Source organism: Salvelinus alpinus, chromosome 7 (genome assembly GCF_045679555.1).
Source record: "Salvelinus alpinus chromosome 7, SLU_Salpinus.1, whole genome shotgun sequence".
Taxonomy (NCBI): domain Eukaryota; kingdom Metazoa; phylum Chordata; class Actinopteri; order Salmoniformes; family Salmonidae; genus Salvelinus; species Salvelinus alpinus.
Genome location: NC_092092.1, coordinates 10,552,577 through 10,571,140, shown reverse-complemented (window position 1 = coordinate 10,571,140; position 18,564 = coordinate 10,552,577). Strand labels below are relative to the sequence as shown.

The following is an 18,564-nucleotide window of genomic DNA, read 5'->3' as shown; positions in this document are numbered from 1 at the left end:
TGTGTGTGTGTGTGTGTGTGTGTGTGTGTGTGAATCACTAATAGAACATCACTGTGTCTTTGTTCAGGGCATCCTGGTCACCTGGACCAAAGGATTCAAGGCCACTGACTGTGAAGGGGAGGATGTTGTGGGGCTTCTCAGAGAGGGGATTAAACGGAGAGAGGTAAGTGGAGAGATGGCATGATTCTATAACCTGAGCCCGGCCCTGAGCAGGAAAATCTCTTGGCCCTAGATATAACGAAGGCCCCTGCTGTAAGTGGCTGATCTTTGGGTATATAATATATACAAGCTGAGATCTTATGGGCGTCTATTGACAATCAAAAGTCGCTGGAGGCTGCTCTTTTTGTTTGTTTTTACCATGATATAGAAAGTTGTGATACAATATTTGTCAGTGGTATTTCTATAAATTCATTTGTCATCTCCCCATTGCATATGTTTCCCAAAGACGTCCTGCACATGTGATTTTATATCTGTGTTTACTTCAGGAGTTTGACTTGGACGTAGTGGCAGTAGTGAACGACACAGTTGGGACCATGATGACATGTGCATATGAAGAATCCACCTGTGAGGTTGGCCTGATTGCAGGTTGGTCATCTGTTTTCAGACACCTCCATAATGCTGATTCAAAATGGTTTCTGCCTAATGATAGAGCATGGGCAGGAAATGGACACCCACACACTGTTGAATGTTCCTGTGTCTTCGCAAAGTATAGTGGAGCACTCAACAGTGTCCAGGTGTATCGATTTATTTTCTATGATGTACATTTTGTTTCCTGCACCTGGCAAAGTGCAGTACTTTCAAAACTAATTCTAGACCATGGCAATATAGATTTGAGCGACGGAGAGGACAAGTGAAAGTAGGAATGATCAGAATAACAGCTGATTGCGAGAGTAACAATGTCCCTATATCTAGACAACTACAGAACATTATAATTATTGTGTTTGGTCGGAACCAGCACTCCTCTGAAAGGCTGAGATATTTGACTCAGCTAATCAGCTGTACCAGTGATTGTCTGAGACGGGAGTTTGTTTTACCCCTTGTGTTGGTATTCAGGATTTGGACCACAATGGACAAGAGTTGCAGCTCGTGAGTTTATTTCTTCACCTCGTGTTGAGGTTCAAATTTCCAACCATTTCAAAAATGTAGCTCCTGGCTCACATTTCCTGGTCTCTGAGATTCAGCGTTTAAACCACTTTAGACGTGGGCTGCAACTCCCTGTCGTTCTTGGTCTAATGTTACTTTCTGTTGCCAATCCTTTTATACACTCTCGTCAAAAGGGGACGGTTCTGTCAGTCTGACACGCTCTCTGACCTCATTCGGGGCGTGGCTACTTACTATGAACAGTTTATAGGAGATAGATTCTCTTATCCCTCCTAAAATCACATTCTAATCTTAACAAATGTTTCATATTATATGCACAACGTATTGGATGGAAACTTGACAGATCAAGGGGATACACTTTCCAAGTTACAATTTCGTCCATACAATTTTTTTTATGGAATTACTGACCATTCCCCACATTGTTATGTTAGAAATATTGTTCCAGTATCCACTTTTGACCGTGTTCGAATTTTGGCGGAAAACTGTCTGTGAAACAAAGACATTCCTTCGGTTGATACTAAAAGGGGAGACAGAGCCCCCCTTCTTCCTGCAATTTACCACAGGGTGTGACCTGTCAAACCGGCCCAGTTCCCTCTTCCCCTATTCTGTGGGTGAGAGAAGGTCTGGTTATTGTCAATCATTGCCAAGCTGATCTGACCCATTGTGATCATCACAGGACAGTCATGACAACATGTATGGTTTGTGGTTTCAGGAACTGGCAGCAATGCCTGTTACATGGAGGAGATGAGGAACATTGAGACGGTGGAGGGAGATGTGGGGAGGATGTGTGTCAACATGGAGTGGGGTGCCTTCGGGGACAACGGCTGTCTGGATGACATCAGGACAGAATATGACAGAGCTGTGGATGACTTATCACTCAACCCTGGCAAGCAGAGGTGACTGGGCTGCTCTCTTTATTTGATATGGAATAGTCTTGTTATTAGAGATCTAGATATACGTAAATTATTCTGTTTTTTTTTTCATCTCAGGTATGAGAAGATGTGCAGCGGTATGTATCTAGGGGAGATTGTGCGAAACATCCTGATCGACTTGACGAAGCGTGGCTTCCTCTTCAGAGGGCAGATATCAGAGACCCTAAAGACCAGAGGCATTTTCGAAACTAAATTCCTCTCCCAGATTGAAAGGTCGGCAGCCATATTGAATCTGCAATTGAAATGGTAACTGATTGTGTCATAACTACCTTTTTGTTGTGCAATGGTCTCAACAAAATGTCTTAATTTTCCCTTCAGTGACCGCTTGGCGCTACTGCAGGTGAGGTCCATTCTGCAGCAGCTAGGTCTGGACAGCACATGTGATGACAGTATCATTGTCAAGGAGGTGTGCGGTACAGTGTCTCACCGGGCGGCCCAGCTCTGTGGAGCTGGAATGGCCGCCGTCGTCGACAAAATACGTGAGAACCGCGGGCTGGACCAAATGGACATCACCGTGGGGGTGGACGGAACGCTCTACAAGCTTCATCCACAGTGAGTAATAATGATGTGATTGCAATTGGCTTGTAATAACATGTATCACAGTCATTGACTGAGTTATTCAAGTTGACAATGATATTATGGTGAATGTTGAGTATGCAGTTATGTTGAGTATGCAGTTTATTGCAGTTATAAAAATGGTATAGCACATCTTCGTTCTATTCTCTTTTATCAAGTTCTACATCTTCATTGATTTACTTTCAGTGTAACAATAGCATGAACAAAATCAAGTGTGTTATACGAGACCAACCGTGTTTTTTTCTATCCATTCACAGCTTTTCGGGGATCATGCACCAGACAGTGAAAGAGTTGGCCCCTAAGTGCAATGTCAACTTCTTTCTCTCTGAGGACGGGAGCGGCAAGGGTGCAGCCCTCATCACCGCTGTGGGATGTCGCATGCGTGAGCAGGAGGAGAAGAGCTGAGTCTGTTTGGCCTGCCCCCCTCCTCGTCCTCTTTCACTTCCTCTTCTTCCTCTCCTTACACATGGTTAGAGAGGTATGCTACAGTATGTGACCAATACAATTTGATTTGAGGATTTGATTTAACGATGACGCTGCTACAGTATCCGCCACTCTGCTTCAGACACAACCCGTTGTGGGCACCAGTGACGGAACATTACATGCTTCCAAACCATTTAATTCCTACACCTGCTATTACCAACCTTTTTCCTCTTTGTGTTGGTCTGCTGTACTGGATGGAAGGAACTGGGCTCTGTTTGATTTAGTCTTGTTTGTGATGTTAGAACACTGCTGTAGGTATTTGGGGCTAATGTATAGTAGAGAAGAAAGGGAATATTTCTGCTTTGAATGTCTTATACCTTGCCTAGGTTTGTTAAATGTTATTTATTTTATAGTGTGGATGTTTTGACATAATGAGTGGTAGGGGATAATCATTGTAAGGTTAAAGATCTCTATTGCAAAATGGAGTTTTATTTTACTGTAAGTATTTCCAAAATGTCAAATGTCAACTTTGCTTTTGTTTGATAGAATTTCTATGGTTGTCATGAATGCACCATTGTTCCCTGACCTTTGAGTATATTTTCATTGCTCAAGGGCAGGCTGCTCACAAGCTCGTTCAAACGTCTATACAGCCACCCTGTAGGATTTTTCCTTAATACATTGCTTTGGCAGTCTTTGTGAAACCTCTCAGGTTTAGTCATATTAAGTAAATGTAAAAATCATGCTTTTTACCTAACTCCTCCTGAAAACCAGCGCTCTAAAGCAACTGGATCAATAAAAGTGTCTTTTGTGAACAAGATAATGACTTGAATTCCAACAGTGTACAATGTAAAAAAAAGATGCTTATAACAGAATGAAGGGAACAAAATAGGAGTATACGTTTGCATACTGCAGTTGAATGTTTGAGTCTTACTGTACAAAAATGATAGAACACGATATATGCATAGAACATGATAAATGCATAGAACATGATAAATTATAGAACATGATAAATGCTTGCCTTATTTGGTGTCAGATGTCTAGAATACATTTATTTTGTACAATTATAGAGATGCACTAAAGCTGGTCCAAATGATGCAATGGGATTAAATGAAACTTTATTTTGATGTGCAAGCAAATATGAAGCTTTTACTTTTCTTTGAATATCTATGGTAATTATCATGGCAATACTTTTCTCCAATAAAGGTCGACTTCCATTCTGAGCTTTAGTTCATGAAATGTTCCAGTGATGTTATAGTTAGGACATTGATAATATAATACAGACAGTTAAGCTCATTGACAAGGATGCTATGTTAGCAACAACCATATTTTTGTTATTTTGTGAAATAATTTCACATACAATATGTCTAGTCATGTAAAGCTATATATATTTTTCAATTATGGTTACGTTAAAATAGCATTCTGAACATGAGCAAGATGTTATGAAAAAATAACTTACGAACTTAACACTCAAAGTAATTTATGAATTACACTGGCATTATGCTACTATCTTAAGGTGGAAAGTTATTTCACTTAAATCGTCTGTTATCAACAGCCGTAATTAATTTCTAAAGATGCCAGCACCAGCATATTATAGTAATGCACAGCGCAACATTTTACAATACTTTAAATTTAGCAATTCCTCAGTGGGGTGACTTTTCTATGCTACATTACACTATATCAATATCAACTACACAAAACAAGACTTACATCATTTTACATAAGTAGCAAAACATGTAGTGGGATATAAATGTAAATTACATTTTTGAGCACATCGCAAGACACGTTAAAAGTACTCTATGGTACAAAACTAAAATTAAATACACACTGTGACATCAAACAAAGGCAATAGTTACCAAATATCACATTATCCTTATTATATTCGCATGCTTTGTGATTGGCTGTTTTCATGTTGTACACAATTATTTATGTTTTTTCTCTGACTTCATTGCGCCATTGAATACTCCCCAAGACTATTTCAATTGTACTACCTTGCACTGACAAACATTTGTTGAAAAGCTTATTTCAACATTTTACACCATAGCTGCAAACATGGGCTCTATGGGATACTACATCTGTCCCTTAGAACTCTTTCAATCTACTTGCCACAAAATCTGTCAAACAGTTTCCAATTCAAGTTATCTATAAACTATTTAAAAGTTGTCGAAACAAATCAAGTTCTGTGCTATATTGATTTTGGTGACAGTTATATTGCTGTAGAAGAGGTTGCAGACATGGCTGAAGGACAATCCGACTTGTGAACATAATCCCTAGCTGTGTATTGCTGCTTTCCATATCTGTTGTCTGTAGCTTGTGAGGTGTGGAAACACTTTGTTGCTTTTATTACATTTGTTTTGTTTCTTTTTGGGCTGTTGCTCTCTGTCTGTCTGCTACGTGTTGCTTGTCCTATATTGCTCTGTGTCTGTCTGCTACGTGTTGCTTGTCCTTGTTGCTCTGTCTGTCTGCTATGTGTTACTTGTCCTTGTTTCTCTGTCTATGTGTTGCTTGTCCTATGTTGCTCTGTCTGTCTGTTACGTGTTGCTTGTCCTATGTTGCTCTGTCTGTCTGCTACGTGTTGCTTGTCCTATGTTGCTCTGTCTGTCTGCTACGTGTTGCTTGTCCTATGTTGCTCTGCAAGTGCTCACTGCTCATTGTCTGCCTGTACTGTTATTGGAATAATAACCTGCCCAGAGACTACGGTTGACAATGAGCCGGCTAAAATTGGCACTTTTACTAAAACGTTTATTAATGTGCAATGTCCCTGTAAAAATAAACTCAAACACAGTATATTCTAGTGGAGAACTTTCATTTCCCCAAGAACAGTCACAGGAGATAGTGGTTTCATAGTTCAGAAGTCAGTTGTGGATATTCTGTGTAGTTAAAAAAAATATCACAGTCCTCAAATCATATTGCAGCAGATGTTACCCCATCATTCATTTCTGTACTATTAACAAAGTACGATGTGTGTTAATTTATCTGTCTCTTTCATCAGTTATTGATATTTCAGTGAATACTTAAAACTGGGTTCACTTGCCCATTTCACAATATGGTCTACAAAGTCAGGTGACAAACAACATGAACCAATATTACGCTAAAACAACACAAATAATAACACTACCTTAATACTGTAACAGATAAGGCTTGGTGCTTATACCATGGGAGTTCTCTTTCCTATTCTACCTTCCCATTGGGGCAGCAGGTAGCCTAGTGGTTAGAGTGTTGGGCCAGTAAACGAAACCTGCCCTTGACAAGGCACTTATCCCCAATTTGCTCCAGTGGGGCTGTACTTCTATGTCTGACCCTGTAAAATAACACATTTCACAGCACCTATCTGGTGTGTGTGACGATAAAGGTGTTTGGGGCGACTGACTGACGGACTGTACACAATAATAACATGATTTGTTTCACTTCTCCTAGCAGCTGAGCTCATGAGCTTTAGCATGTCCTCATGTCCTCAGCTTTTCATGAGCTTGACTGGGGTGTGGTCATCATGTTAGGTGGAGTTGTGGCGGACCACAGTGCTGTTGGTGTTGTCAGTGCGATAGCTGCGGGTCATCCTGAAGGTCCGTGGGTGCTGCAGCTCCATCTTGTCCTCCTCCGACACCTTGATGAAAGGGACCCAGCTGAAAGCGTGACGGAACCCCGAGCGAAACCTAGAAAAGAGAGATGCCAATGGGAATATCAAAAAGCAAGATCAGCAAGTTAGCCAGCTAACTTTGATAAACATTCAGAATTATCTCTTGCATTTCTGCTTCATTAAAAAAAAAATCTACTTGAATGTGGGTTTTAGGTTGTTGAATCTATGATACAGTACCATACCACTGCCACAAGATGAGTGTAGTGATGTGGCCTAGCTTTACCTTTGGTTGTGATGTGGCCTAGCTGTACCTTTGGTTGTGATGTGGCCTAGCTGTACCTTTGGTTGTGATGTGGCCTAGCTGTACCTTTGGTTGTGATGTGGCCTAGCTTTACCTTTGGTTGTGATGTGGCCTAGCTGTACCTTTGGTTGTGATGTGGCCTAGCTTTACCTTTGGTTGTGATGTGGCCTAGCTGTACCTTTGGTTGTGATGTGGCCTAGCTGTACCTTTGGTTGTGATGTGGCCTAGCTTTACCTTTGGTTGTGATGTGGCCTAGCTTTACCTTTGGTTGTGATGTGGCCTAGCTTTACCTTTGGTTGTGATGTGGCCTAGCTTTACCTTTGGTTGTGATGTGGCCTAGCTGTACCTTTGGTTGTGATGTGGCCTAGCTTTACCTTTGGTTGTGATGTGGCCTAGCTTTACCTTTGGTTGTGATGTGGTCTAGCTGTACCTTTGGTTGTGATGTGGTCTAGCTGTACCTTTGGTTGTGATGTGGCCTAGCTTTACCTTTGGTTGTGATGTGGCCTAGCTGTACCTTTGGTTGTGATGTGGCCTAGCTTTACCTTTGGTTGTGATGTGGTCTAGCTTTACCTTTGGTTGTGATGTGGCCTAGCTTTACCTTTGGTTGTGATGTGGTCTAGCTTTACCTTTGGTTGTGATGTGGTCTAGCTTTACCTTTGGTTGTGATGTGGTCTAGCTTTACCTTTGGTTGTGATGTGGCCTAGCTTTACCTTTGGTTGAGGCAGCAGTAGATGATGGGGTTGTACATGGTGGAGCTCATGGCCAGCCAGAAGATGGCCAGGTAGATCTGCTGGATATACGTCTGCATGTAGATCTCAATGTTGAAGCTGACCAGGATGAAGTAGATGTGGTAGGGCAGCCAGCACAGGGCGAAGGTCGTCACCACCACTATCATCATCTTCACCACCTACAGGGAGCACAACACAACACACAGACAACACAGCACACTGAGACAACACAGCACCCTGAGACAGCCCAACACACTGACAGCCCAGCACACTGAGACAACACAACACACTGAGACAGCCCAGCACACTGAGACAACACACTGAGACAGCCCAGCACACTGACAGCACAACACACTGAGACAGCCCAACACACTGAGACAGCCCAACACACTGAGACAGCCCAACACACTGAGACAGCCCAGCACACTGAGACAGCCCAGCACACTGAGACAGCCCAGCACACTGAGACAGCCCAGCACACTGAGACAGCACAACACACTGAGACAGCCCAACACACTGAGACAGCCCAACACACTGAGACAGCCCAACACACAGAGACAGCCCAGCACACTGAGACAGCCCAGCACACTGAGACAGCCCAGCACACTGAGACAGCCCAGCACACTGAGACAGCCCAACACACTGAGACAGCCCAACACACTGAGACAGCCCAACACACTGAGACAGCCCAGCACACTGAGACAGCCCAACACACTGACAGCCCAGCACACTGGGACAGCACAACACACTGAGACAGCCCAGCACACTGAGACAACACACTGAGACAGCCCAGCACACTGACAGCACAACACACTGAGACAGCCCAACACACTGAGACAGCCCAACACACTGAGACAGCCCAACACACTGAGACAGCCCAGCACACTGAGACAGCCCAGCACACTGAGACAGCCCAGCACACTGAGACAGCCCAGCACACTGAGACAGCACAACACACTGAGACAGCCCAGCACACTGAGACAGCCCAGCACACTGAGACAGCCCAGCACACTGAGACAGCCCAGCACACTGAGACAGCACAACACACTGAGACAGCCCAACACACTGAGACAGCCCAACACACTGAGACAGCCCAACACACAGAGACAGCCCAGCACACTGAGACAGCCCAGCACACTGAGACAGCCCAGCACACTGAGACAGCCCAGCACACTGAGACAGCCCAACACACTGAGACAGCCCAACACACTGAGACAGCCCAACACACTGAGACAGCCCAGCACACTGAGACAGCCCAACACACTGAGACAGCCCAGCACACTGAGACAGCCCAGCACACTGACAGCACAACACACTGAGACAGCCCAACACACTGAGACAGCCCAACACACTGAGACAGCCCAACACACAGAGACAGCCCAGCACACTGAGACAGCCCAGCACACTGAGACAGCCCAGCACACTGAGACAGCCCAGCACACTGAGACAGCCCAGCACACTGAGACAGCCCAACACACTGAGACAGCCCAGCACACTGAGACAGCCCAACACACTGAGACAGCCCAGCACACTGAGACAGCCCAGCACACTGAGACAGCCCAACACACTGAGACAGCCCAACACACAGACAGCCCAGCACACTGAGACAGCCCAGCACACTGAGACAGCCCAGCACACTGAGACAGCCCAGCACACTGAGACAGCCCAGCACACTGAGACAGCCCAGCACACTGACAGCCCAGCACACAGAGACAGCCCAGAACACTGAGACAGCCCAGAACACTGAGACAGCCCAGAACACTGAGACAGCCCAGCACACTGAGACAGCCCAACACACTGACAGCCCAGAACACTGAGACAGCCCAGAACACTGAGACAGCCCAGAACACTGAGACAGCCCAGAACACTGAGACAGCCCAGAACACTGAGACAGCCCAACACACTGAGACAGCCCAGCACACTGAGACAGCCCAACACACTGAGACAGCCCAGAACACTGAGACAGCCCAGAACACTGAGACAGCACAGCACACTGAGACAGCCCAACACACAGACAGCACAGAACACTGAGACAGCACAGCACACTGAGACAGCCCAGAACACAGAGACAGCACAGAACACAGAGACAGCCCAGCACACTGAGACAGCCCAGAACACTGAGACAGCCCAACACACAGACAGCACCGAACACAGAGACAGTCCAGAACACAGAGACAGCCCAGAACACAGAGACAGCCCAGAACACAGAGACAGCCCAGAACACAGAGACAGCCCAGAACACAGAGACAGCCCAGAACACAGAGACAGCCCAGAACACTGAGACAGCCCAACACACTGAGACAGCACAACACACTGATACAGCCCAACACACTGAGACAGCCCAACACACTGAGACAGCCCAACACACTGAGACAACACACTGAGACAACACAACACACTGAGACAGCCCAACACACTGAGACAACACAATACACTGAGACAACACAATACACTGAGACAAGACAGCCCAACACACTGAGACAGCGCAACACACTGAGACAGCCCAACACACTGAGACAACACACTGAGACAGCCCAACACACTGAGACAACACACTGAGACAGCAGAGCATCTCTGATACCCTGGCATATACATGCACCAGACCTGGGTCTAAGCGCTTGATTTAGTGCAGCTCAAGCATTTGAAGTGTTTGTCTTTATTTGGTATGCAAATGCAATGACCATACTGGTAGAATACTGGACGCAGTGCTTTCAGTAAATAGAGAGATACACTTTTTAAAAACACAGGTTCTTATGAACTATTCAGTCAAGGCTTTGCATCAATATGACATAACTGACCTTGCGTTTGGCCTGGATCGGGTTCTGGTAGTGATCTGAGGCCTCCCCCGGTATCTCACTGCCCCACAGTGTCTGGCCAATAAGGCTGTAGGTGACCAACATCACCAGCAAGGGGAGCAGGTAGATCAGTATGATCAAAGCTATCTGGTATCTGTGAGACAGATGTTGAAGGTCAAGTATTACAGACACAAATATGTGATAATGTGGGCTTGGGCTTTAAACATCCCTTTCTATTAGACACTTTGAAGTATTGAACATAAGATAATTAAGCATGTATTTCTAACCATGAAAAGAAGACAAAAAAAAGGTGCTATCTAGAATCAAACAGGGTTATTTGGCTGTCCCCATAGGAGAACACTTCGAAGAACCCATTTTGGTTCCATATAGAACCCTTTTGGGTTCCATATAGAACCCTTTCCACATAAGGTTCTAATCTACATGGACCCCAAAAAAAGAGTACTACCTGGCACCAAAAAGGGTTATCTTATCCTATGGGGACATCCGCAGAACCCTTTTGGAACCCTTTTTTCTAAGAGTGTACATTTAGACCAGAGATGGGCAACACCAGCCCTCGGGGTCTGGAGTGGTGTCACACTTTCCCCCCATCCCTAGCAAACACAGCTAATTAAACGGATTACATTCTAAACTCAAGATCAGTTGATTTTTGGAGTCTGCTGTGTTTGCTGGGGCTGGGGCAAAAGTGTGACACCAATTAGGCCCCCGAGGACTGGAGTTGCCCATCCCTGATCTAGACAGACACATTACTGAGAACGCTACTGTGGGTGTCTCACGTGAGATGGTGTTTCCCACCATAGTCATCAGGCCAGTTGACCACACAGATAGTCCGTTGTGGATAGTACTCGGTGACAGAGTAGTAACACTGGGGGAATGCCAGGGAGAATGCCACCGCCCAGATGAGACCAATCACAATCTTGGTAGACGTGGAGGATAGCCTTAGTTTCAAAGGGTAGATTATGGCCATGTATCTGTGGAAGAGAACCAAGCAAAGGTCATGTACAGTAAGAGACCTATAACAGTGCATGTCATTGGCTGCTTAGACCGCTGAAGACTGAAATGTTCTGAAAACCCTGGTGACTCACTCATCAGAATCTCACTGTCATGATGAATAAATGGGAGGGTCCTCATTCTGTAATAAACTCGGCAAAAAAAGAAACGCTCTCTCACTGTCAACTGCGTTTCTTTTCAGCAAACTTAACATGTGTAAATATTTGTATGAACATAACAAGATTCAACAACTGAGACATAAACTGAACAAGTTCCACAGACATGTGACTAACAGAAATGGAATAATGTGTCCCTGAACAAGGGTAATCAAAATCAAAGTAACAGTCAGTATCTGGTGTGGCCACCAGCTGCATTAAGTACTGCAGTGCATCTCCTCCTCATGGACTGCACCAGATTTGCCAGTTCTTGCTGTGAAATGTTACCCCACTCTTCCACCAAGGCATGTTCCCGGACATTTCTGGGGGGGAATGGCCCTGGCCCTCACCCTCTGATCCAACAGGTCATCCCTTCGAGCTCATCCCTTCGACGATAAACGCGAATCCGACCATCACCCCTGGTGAGACAAAACTGCGACTCGTCAGTGAAGAGCACTTTTTGCCAGTCCTGTCTGGTCCAGCGACGGTGGGTTTGTGCCCATAGGCGACGTTGTTGCCGGTGATGTCTGGTGAGGACCTGCCTTACAACAGGCCTACAAGCCCTCAGTCCAGTCTCTCTCAGCCTATTGCACTGATGGAGGGATTGTGCGTTCCTGGTGTAACTCGGGCAGTTGTTATTGCCATCCTGTACCTGTCCCGCAGGTGTGATGTTCGGATGTACCGATCCTGTGCAGGTGTTGTTACACGTGGCCTGCCACTGCAAGGACGATCAGCTATCTGGGCTGTCTCCCTGTAGCACTGTCTTAGGCGTCTCACAGTACGGACATTGCAATTCATTGCCCTGGCAATTTATTGCCCATCTACATGCCTCCTTGCAGCATGCCTAAGGCACGTTCACGCAGATGAGCAGGGACCCTGGGCATCTTTCTGTTGGTGTTTTTCAGAGTCAGTAGAAAGGCCTCTAGTGTTCTAAGTTTTCATAACTGTGACCTTAATTGCCTACGTCTGTAAGCGGTTAGTGTCTTTACAACCGTTCCACAGGTGCATGTTCATGAATTGTTTATGGGTCATTGAACAAGCAAGGAAAACAGTGTTTAAACCCTTTACAATGAAGATCTGTGAAGTTATTTTGGATTTTTACGAATTATCTTTGATAGACCAGGGTCCTGAAAAGGGACGTTTCCTTTTTTTGATGAGTTTATATGACATAACTTCTGTTCATGAGAGCTTTGAAAACAGCAATGTCTCCAATACAACCGTAGTTTGAACTCATTAACATATTTATAATTGAATACAAAAAGGATGTGGTGCTGATTTCAAGGTGATGTTGCAACCAGAATTAACCGGCTGTTAACGAAATATCTGATTGAATGTCATTAATATCGTGAAAACACACACACACACACGCACGAGTGGGAGAGAAACAGAGAGAGATTTTAAGCCAATGTATAACACAAAAGTTAAATAGTATAGATCCATAGTTATATGCAGAATAATATACGAATTGTCCCGATATCAACAGAATAGGTGTCGACTAGAGCAGTCTGTTTCACGTAATAGCAAGGCTCGTTGTATGTTCTTACCGGTCAACCGCAATAGCTGCCAAAGAATAAACGCTTGAGCATATTGCTGTGATGGGATAGAAGTTCTGAAACCTACAGTATCCCAACCCGAAGTACCAGTCGTTGTGTGTAGCATATGCAAAATTGAAGACAGTGTTGAAAGTAGCCATTGAAAAGTCCGAGAATGCAAGATTTACTATAAAATAGTTAGTCACTGTCCTCATTCTTTTGTGGGCCAAAATTATCCAAATTACAGTGACATTTCCTGTGACGGACACAATCACTATCAGTGAATAAGCAATTGCCCACAATGCCACTTGCCAATCCGGCTGTTTAAAACGATTGTCTGTCGTCTTGTTTCCATAACCCTGAAAATATATGGTTGTTGAGAGGTTGACCGGTTCCGACGTTGTTGTATCCATCTCTGTATCACACTAGACAAAATCCCTTGAGCGTTTTGGGCAATGAATGATTAGTTTCGATGTCCGCTTCTTGAACAAAAATCACAATTTCAAAACCATTCAGGTGTTGTGAAGTCCAAGGACCCTCTCCGGCTCTCCTGCTATTTTTGAAATGCGCTTCATGGCCACAGAATTTTGTCAGCATTGCCAGTGACACATGCGTAAAGCTGAGCTGCCAGCGGTGATTGGAGAGATAGCGGTTCGGAATGTGCGCACGAGCCTACAATGTAATCAAAGTGTAGGGTTTGACGTTTCAGTATAATACAACAGCTGTGATAGCACAGATGCACACTTTCAACAATAGCATCTGATTTTAGAAGTGCTGTCAATAACATATAGCCTACAAATATAGCCTCACACAAAAGAGGTCCAGGAACATGCAGAACACAATGAAGCAAAACAGGCACACAGATAGGAGTGGCATTAGTCTGCAATGGGCTCTTTCAGCCAAATGGCTCCATTCATTCTAAGTGATAGGGGTGAAGAGATTTAACCACAATGACACCATGTGGCCAAATATCCTCAAACCCATGGGTTAATATTGCACTATTGATGCCATGTAGTCTGACATTTGGCAATTTCTTCAGGTATCAACTTCTCCATTGCAAATGGGTTAAAGCCATTAGTGATTTATTGCATTAGTGTAGCATAGCATTAGAATATTTTGGGTTGGGCCTCAATTTGGTAGTTTTATTCCTTTATGAGTTTGACTAACATAATGGAATTAATTCTGGAGGTAGCCACAGAGCAGACCGGGGTCATCATGCATGTATTAACATAACTCTCTGTCTATTTATAGTATATCATATTGATTGATATTAGATTATACACGTCTGGGGATTAGTGCTATGTCCGGGTTGTTTTCAAAAGCCAAACATGATATCTGAATGCAGAGGAGGCTACAGAGTCCAACTACTCCCCAATGCCTCAGGCTCAGCATACCAGATAAGTGCCATTCTATTTCAAGTAGCTTGCCAGAACTGAATCAACTCATAAAATCAATACAGTATTTGGCTAGAAAAGGTTTTATGATAGTGTCTTTCAACTCACTGTCTGAAATCAACAATATTGAATCCACTGTCTGGGTACCATCCAAGTACCATCCATGCACGAGATAAACACCAGCCAGCCAAAATGAATCAAAATAGATCTGTGATGAATCCTCCCATCCAGGCAAAACAGAAGGACAGAATTGTTGACATGGTCTAGTGGTTCAGCAGACTTCTTTCAGAATACCTTGGTTAAAATAGATCAAAATTCCTTAAATATTGTTCAGCCACGTTGTGAAATTCCCAATTTTCTCTGAAAAGTAACTCTGCTGACATGTTATTGAAAAATGGGCAAGACCTTTCTGCATGAATTTCATGTTTTGGTTTGTCTAAATTCATAATAGTATCTAATTTTGCCACATTTGACAGTAGGCCTACCATATCCCATTTGACAGTAGGCCTACCCAAGCACATTTGACAGTAGGCCTACCATATCACATTTGACAGTAGGCCTACCCAAGCACATTTGACAGTAGGCCTACCATATCACATTTGACAGTAGGCCTACCCAAGCACATTTGACAGTAGGTCTACCATATCACATTTGACAGTAGGCCTACCCTAGCACATTTGACAGTAGGCCTACATCACATTTGACAGTAGGCCAACCCTATCACATTTGACAGTAGGCCTACCATATCACATTTGACAGTAGGCCAACCCTATCACATTTGACAGTAGGCCTACCATATCCCATTTGACAGTAGGTCTACCATATCACATTTGACAGTAGTTCTACCCTAGCACATTTGCATTTGACAGTACCTTATAGACCAGGCATAGGCAACTTTGATTGGGATGGGGGCCACAAATAATTCTGAACTCATCATAATGTGCGGCATTTGAGCCACCAGCTGCTTTACAGTAAATTCTTTGCAATTCCACACATTTTGCCATAGGGTGGAGAGAAATGTTTGCAGTTTTTAATATGATATCTGAGTGAGACTGACTAACAAAATCAATGGGGACCCTCCAGGCGGTAATTAGATTAGGATTACTACAAGGAAATTGATCAGAGGGCCTTCAAAAGTGATGCCCGCGAGGCCCCCAGATGCCCATCCCCGCTATATATGGGTTGGTTGTTTAGCAACAAAACCGATACGTGCACAACTATGGGGCAAAACGGATGTGGTTGGCTTAGATGGTTGACAACATCTAAACTATATTTAGTCTCCAATGTTTATTGAAAACAAACACATTTGCACTTGTCTTGCAAATATATCGTTGCAGTTGGTTATCTAGCTAGTGAACTTTTGCCATATTAGTGTAACAGTATAACTTTACGTCCGTCCCCTCGCCCCGACCCGGGCGCGAACCAGGGACCCTCTGCACACATCAACAATAGTCACCCATGAAGCATCGTTACCCATCGCTCCACAAAAGCCACGGCTCTTGCAGAGCAAGGGGAACCACTACTTCAAGGTTTCAGAGCAAGTGACGTCACCGACTGAAAGGCTGCTTGCGCGCACCACCGCTACCTAGCTAGCCATTTCACATCGGTTACATTAGTATTGACATAATCTGCCAAAACACCAAAAAAAAAGACATGGTATTAAGAACAAGATGAAACTAGCTGAAATTAGCTACTTACAATTCCCCACATGGCAGTTTCTTGTCATTATTGGTAGCTATCTAGCCATCCAGAATCACAACTCACAGACTTCTGCCCAATTGAAGCGTGTGCATCGTTAGCGTGACATTGTCTGCTTTCCCATCTATAGACAATTATACAAATAACCACATATAAAAATATAAACACAACATGTAAAGTGTTGGTCCCGTGTTTCATGAACTGAAATAAGAGCCCAGAAATGTTCGATACGCACAAAAAGCTTATTTCTCTCAAATTCTTTGCTGACTGCAGGAATGTCCACCAGAGCTGCTTCCTGAAAATGTAATGTTAATTTCTCTACAATAAACCACCTCCAATGTTGTTTTAGAGAATTTGGCAGTACGTTCAACCGGCCTCACTACCGCAGACCACGTGTAACCACACCAGCCCCGGATCTCCCCATCCGGTTTCTTCACCTGTGGGATGTCTGAAACCAGCCACCCGGACAACTGATGAAACTGTGGGTTTGCACAACTGAAGAATTTCTGCACAAACTGTCAGAAACCGTCCCAGGGAAGCTCATCTGCGTACTCATCGTCCTCACCAGGGTCTTGACCTGACTGCTGTTCGGCGTTGTAACCGACTTTAGTGGGAAAATGCTCACCTTCGATGGCCTGTACCGGACAGATGGCGTTGTGTGGGCGAGCGGTTTGCTGATGTCAACATTGTCAACAGAGTGCCCCATGGTGGCGGTGGGGTTATGGTATGGGGTCATGGTATGGGCAGGCATAAGCTACCGACAAGAACACAATTGCAGGCCTCCCGGGTGGCGCAGTGGTCTAGGGCACTGCATCGCAGTGCTAGCTGCGCCACCAGAGTCTCTGGGTTCGCGCCCAGGCTCTGTCACAGCCGGCCGCGACCGGGAGGTCCGTGGGGCGACGCATAATTGGGCTAGCATCGTCCGGGTTAGGGAGGGTTTGGCCGGTAGGGATATCCTTGTCTCATCGCGCTCCAGCCACTCCTGTGGTGGGCCGGGCGCAGTGCGCGCTAACCAAGGGAGCCAGGTGCAAGGTGTTTCCTCCGACACATTGGTGCGGCTGGTTTCTGGGTTGGAGGCGCGCTGTGTTAAGAAGCAGTGCGGCTTGGTTGGGTTGTGCTTCGGAGGACGCGTGGCTTTCGACCTTCGTCTCTCTCGAGCCCGTACGGGAGTTGTAGTGTTGAGACAAGATAGTAATTACTAGCGATTGGATACCACGAAAAAATTGGGGGAAAAAGGGGATAAAATTTAGTTAAAAAAAAGAAAAAAGAAATGAACACAATTGCATTTTATCGATGGCAATTTGAATGCACAGAGATACCGTAACCAGATCCAGAGGCCCATTGTCGTGCCATTCATCCACCACCATCACCTCATGTTTCAGCATGATAATTTTGCAAGGATCTGCTGTATACAATTCCTGGAAGCTGAAAATGTCCCAGGTCTTCAATGGTCTGCATACTTACCATAAATGTCACCTTTTGAGCACGTTTGGGATGCTCTGGATCGACGTGTATGACAGCGTGTCCCAGTTCCCACCAATATCCAACAACTTTGCACAGCCATTGAAGAGGAGTAGGATAACATTCCACAGGCCACAATCAACAGCCTGATCAACTCTATGCGAAGGAGATGTGTTGTGCAGCATGAGGCAAATGGTGGTCACACCAGATACTGACTGGATTTCTGATCCACACCCCTACCTTTCTGTTAAGGTATTTGTGACCAACAGATGTGTATCTGTATTCCCAGTCATGTGAAATCTATAGATAAGCCTAATTAATTCATTTCAGATGACTGATTTCCTTATATGAACTATAACTCAGGGGAAGCAACAATAATATTGGTATAGGCCTATATTAAAACCAGGTGTTATATACAATGTAGCCTACATCCATATAACAAAATACTAAAAGGTTCATTAAGAGTAAATATTTTTGGTCTGTAATGTCAGAAACGTTAGACTACATCTTTGAATGTCTACCAACAGTGCAACATAAAACGTCATATGTTGCCTTAACAACTGGAATACAGGAACTTTCAGGGAAACGCAAAAATGGAAACTTGTGAAGTAAACCGACTAAATTACCCAACTAAAACAGAAGCCACGGTGCTCCCATTCATTCCTCGCAGTGTCCTAATTGGGGCTTCTGTCTATCAGTCAAAAAAATATTTACTGCTGGCAGGTGGTGCTTTAACAGAGTTCCAGGTGTGTGGGACGAGAAACAGGAAGTTCATCATTCGGAATCGAAAGAGGGATCAAACATGTCCAATGATGTCAGATATTGTGAGAAGTTCTCCTACGTCTTCCTAAAGTTCGCCCTCATTGTATATTCCACTATCTTCTGG

General features: G+C 44.5%; 3 protein-coding genes across 4 annotated transcripts in view; 2 read left to right on the top strand and 1 right to left on the bottom strand.

Annotated features, from left to right (window-relative positions):
* LOC139580420 (hexokinase-1-like) overlaps window positions 1-4,258 on the top strand; it is a 21,093-nt gene extending 16,835 nt beyond the window's left edge. The window contains exons 13-18 of the mRNA XM_071409077.1: window positions 68-163; window positions 486-585; window positions 1,814-1,997; window positions 2,091-2,246; window positions 2,352-2,585; window positions 2,867-4,258. Coding sequence (XP_071265178.1) covers window positions 68-163; window positions 486-585; window positions 1,814-1,997; window positions 2,091-2,246; window positions 2,352-2,585; window positions 2,867-3,014 — 918 coding nt within the window. The 3' untranslated portion in view covers window positions 3,015-4,258. The remainder of the gene's footprint in view (window positions 1-67; window positions 164-485; window positions 586-1,813; window positions 1,998-2,090; window positions 2,247-2,351; window positions 2,586-2,866) is intronic.
* On the bottom strand, window positions 4,128-18,440 carry LOC139580422 (neuromedin-K receptor-like). Of its 2 annotated transcripts, none has more exons than XM_071409082.1 (5): window positions 18,305-18,440; window positions 11,225-11,419; window positions 10,434-10,584; window positions 7,618-7,814; window positions 4,128-6,682 (listed from the first exon to the last, which is right to left on the bottom strand). In XM_071409082.1, exons 1-5 carry the CDS (start codon window positions 18,337-18,339, stop codon window positions 6,523-6,525), a joined length of 738 nt encoding a protein of 245 aa, XP_071265183.1. In that variant the 5' UTR covers window positions 18,340-18,440; the 3' UTR covers window positions 4,128-6,522. The 2 variants fall into 2 exon arrangements, with proteins under 2 accessions (XP_071265183.1, XP_071265182.1); XM_071409081.1 differs by lacking the exon at window positions 18,305-18,440 and adding an exon at window positions 13,138-13,762.
* The window catches only part of LOC139580424 (tetraspanin-15-like), a 35,473-nt gene continuing 35,347 nt past the window's right edge, over window positions 18,439-18,564 (top strand). Inside the window, exon 1 of the mRNA XM_071409084.1 lies at window positions 18,439-18,564. Coding sequence (XP_071265185.1) covers window positions 18,481-18,564 — 84 coding nt within the window. The 5' untranslated portion in view covers window positions 18,439-18,480.

Coding starts and splice junctions, on each gene's coding strand:
- LOC139580422 (XM_071409081.1), bottom strand. CDS start 13,538: ATGGATACAACAACGTCGGAACCGGTCAACCTCTCAACAACCATATAT. Junction 10,585..11,224: donor GGTGGGAAACACCATCTCAC/GTGAGACACCCA, acceptor TCTGTCTCACAG/ATACCAGATAGCTTTGATCA. Junction 7,815..10,433: donor CGATCCAGGCCAAACGCAAG/GTCAGTTATGTC, acceptor TGCTCCCTGTAG/GTGGTGAAGATGATGATAGT.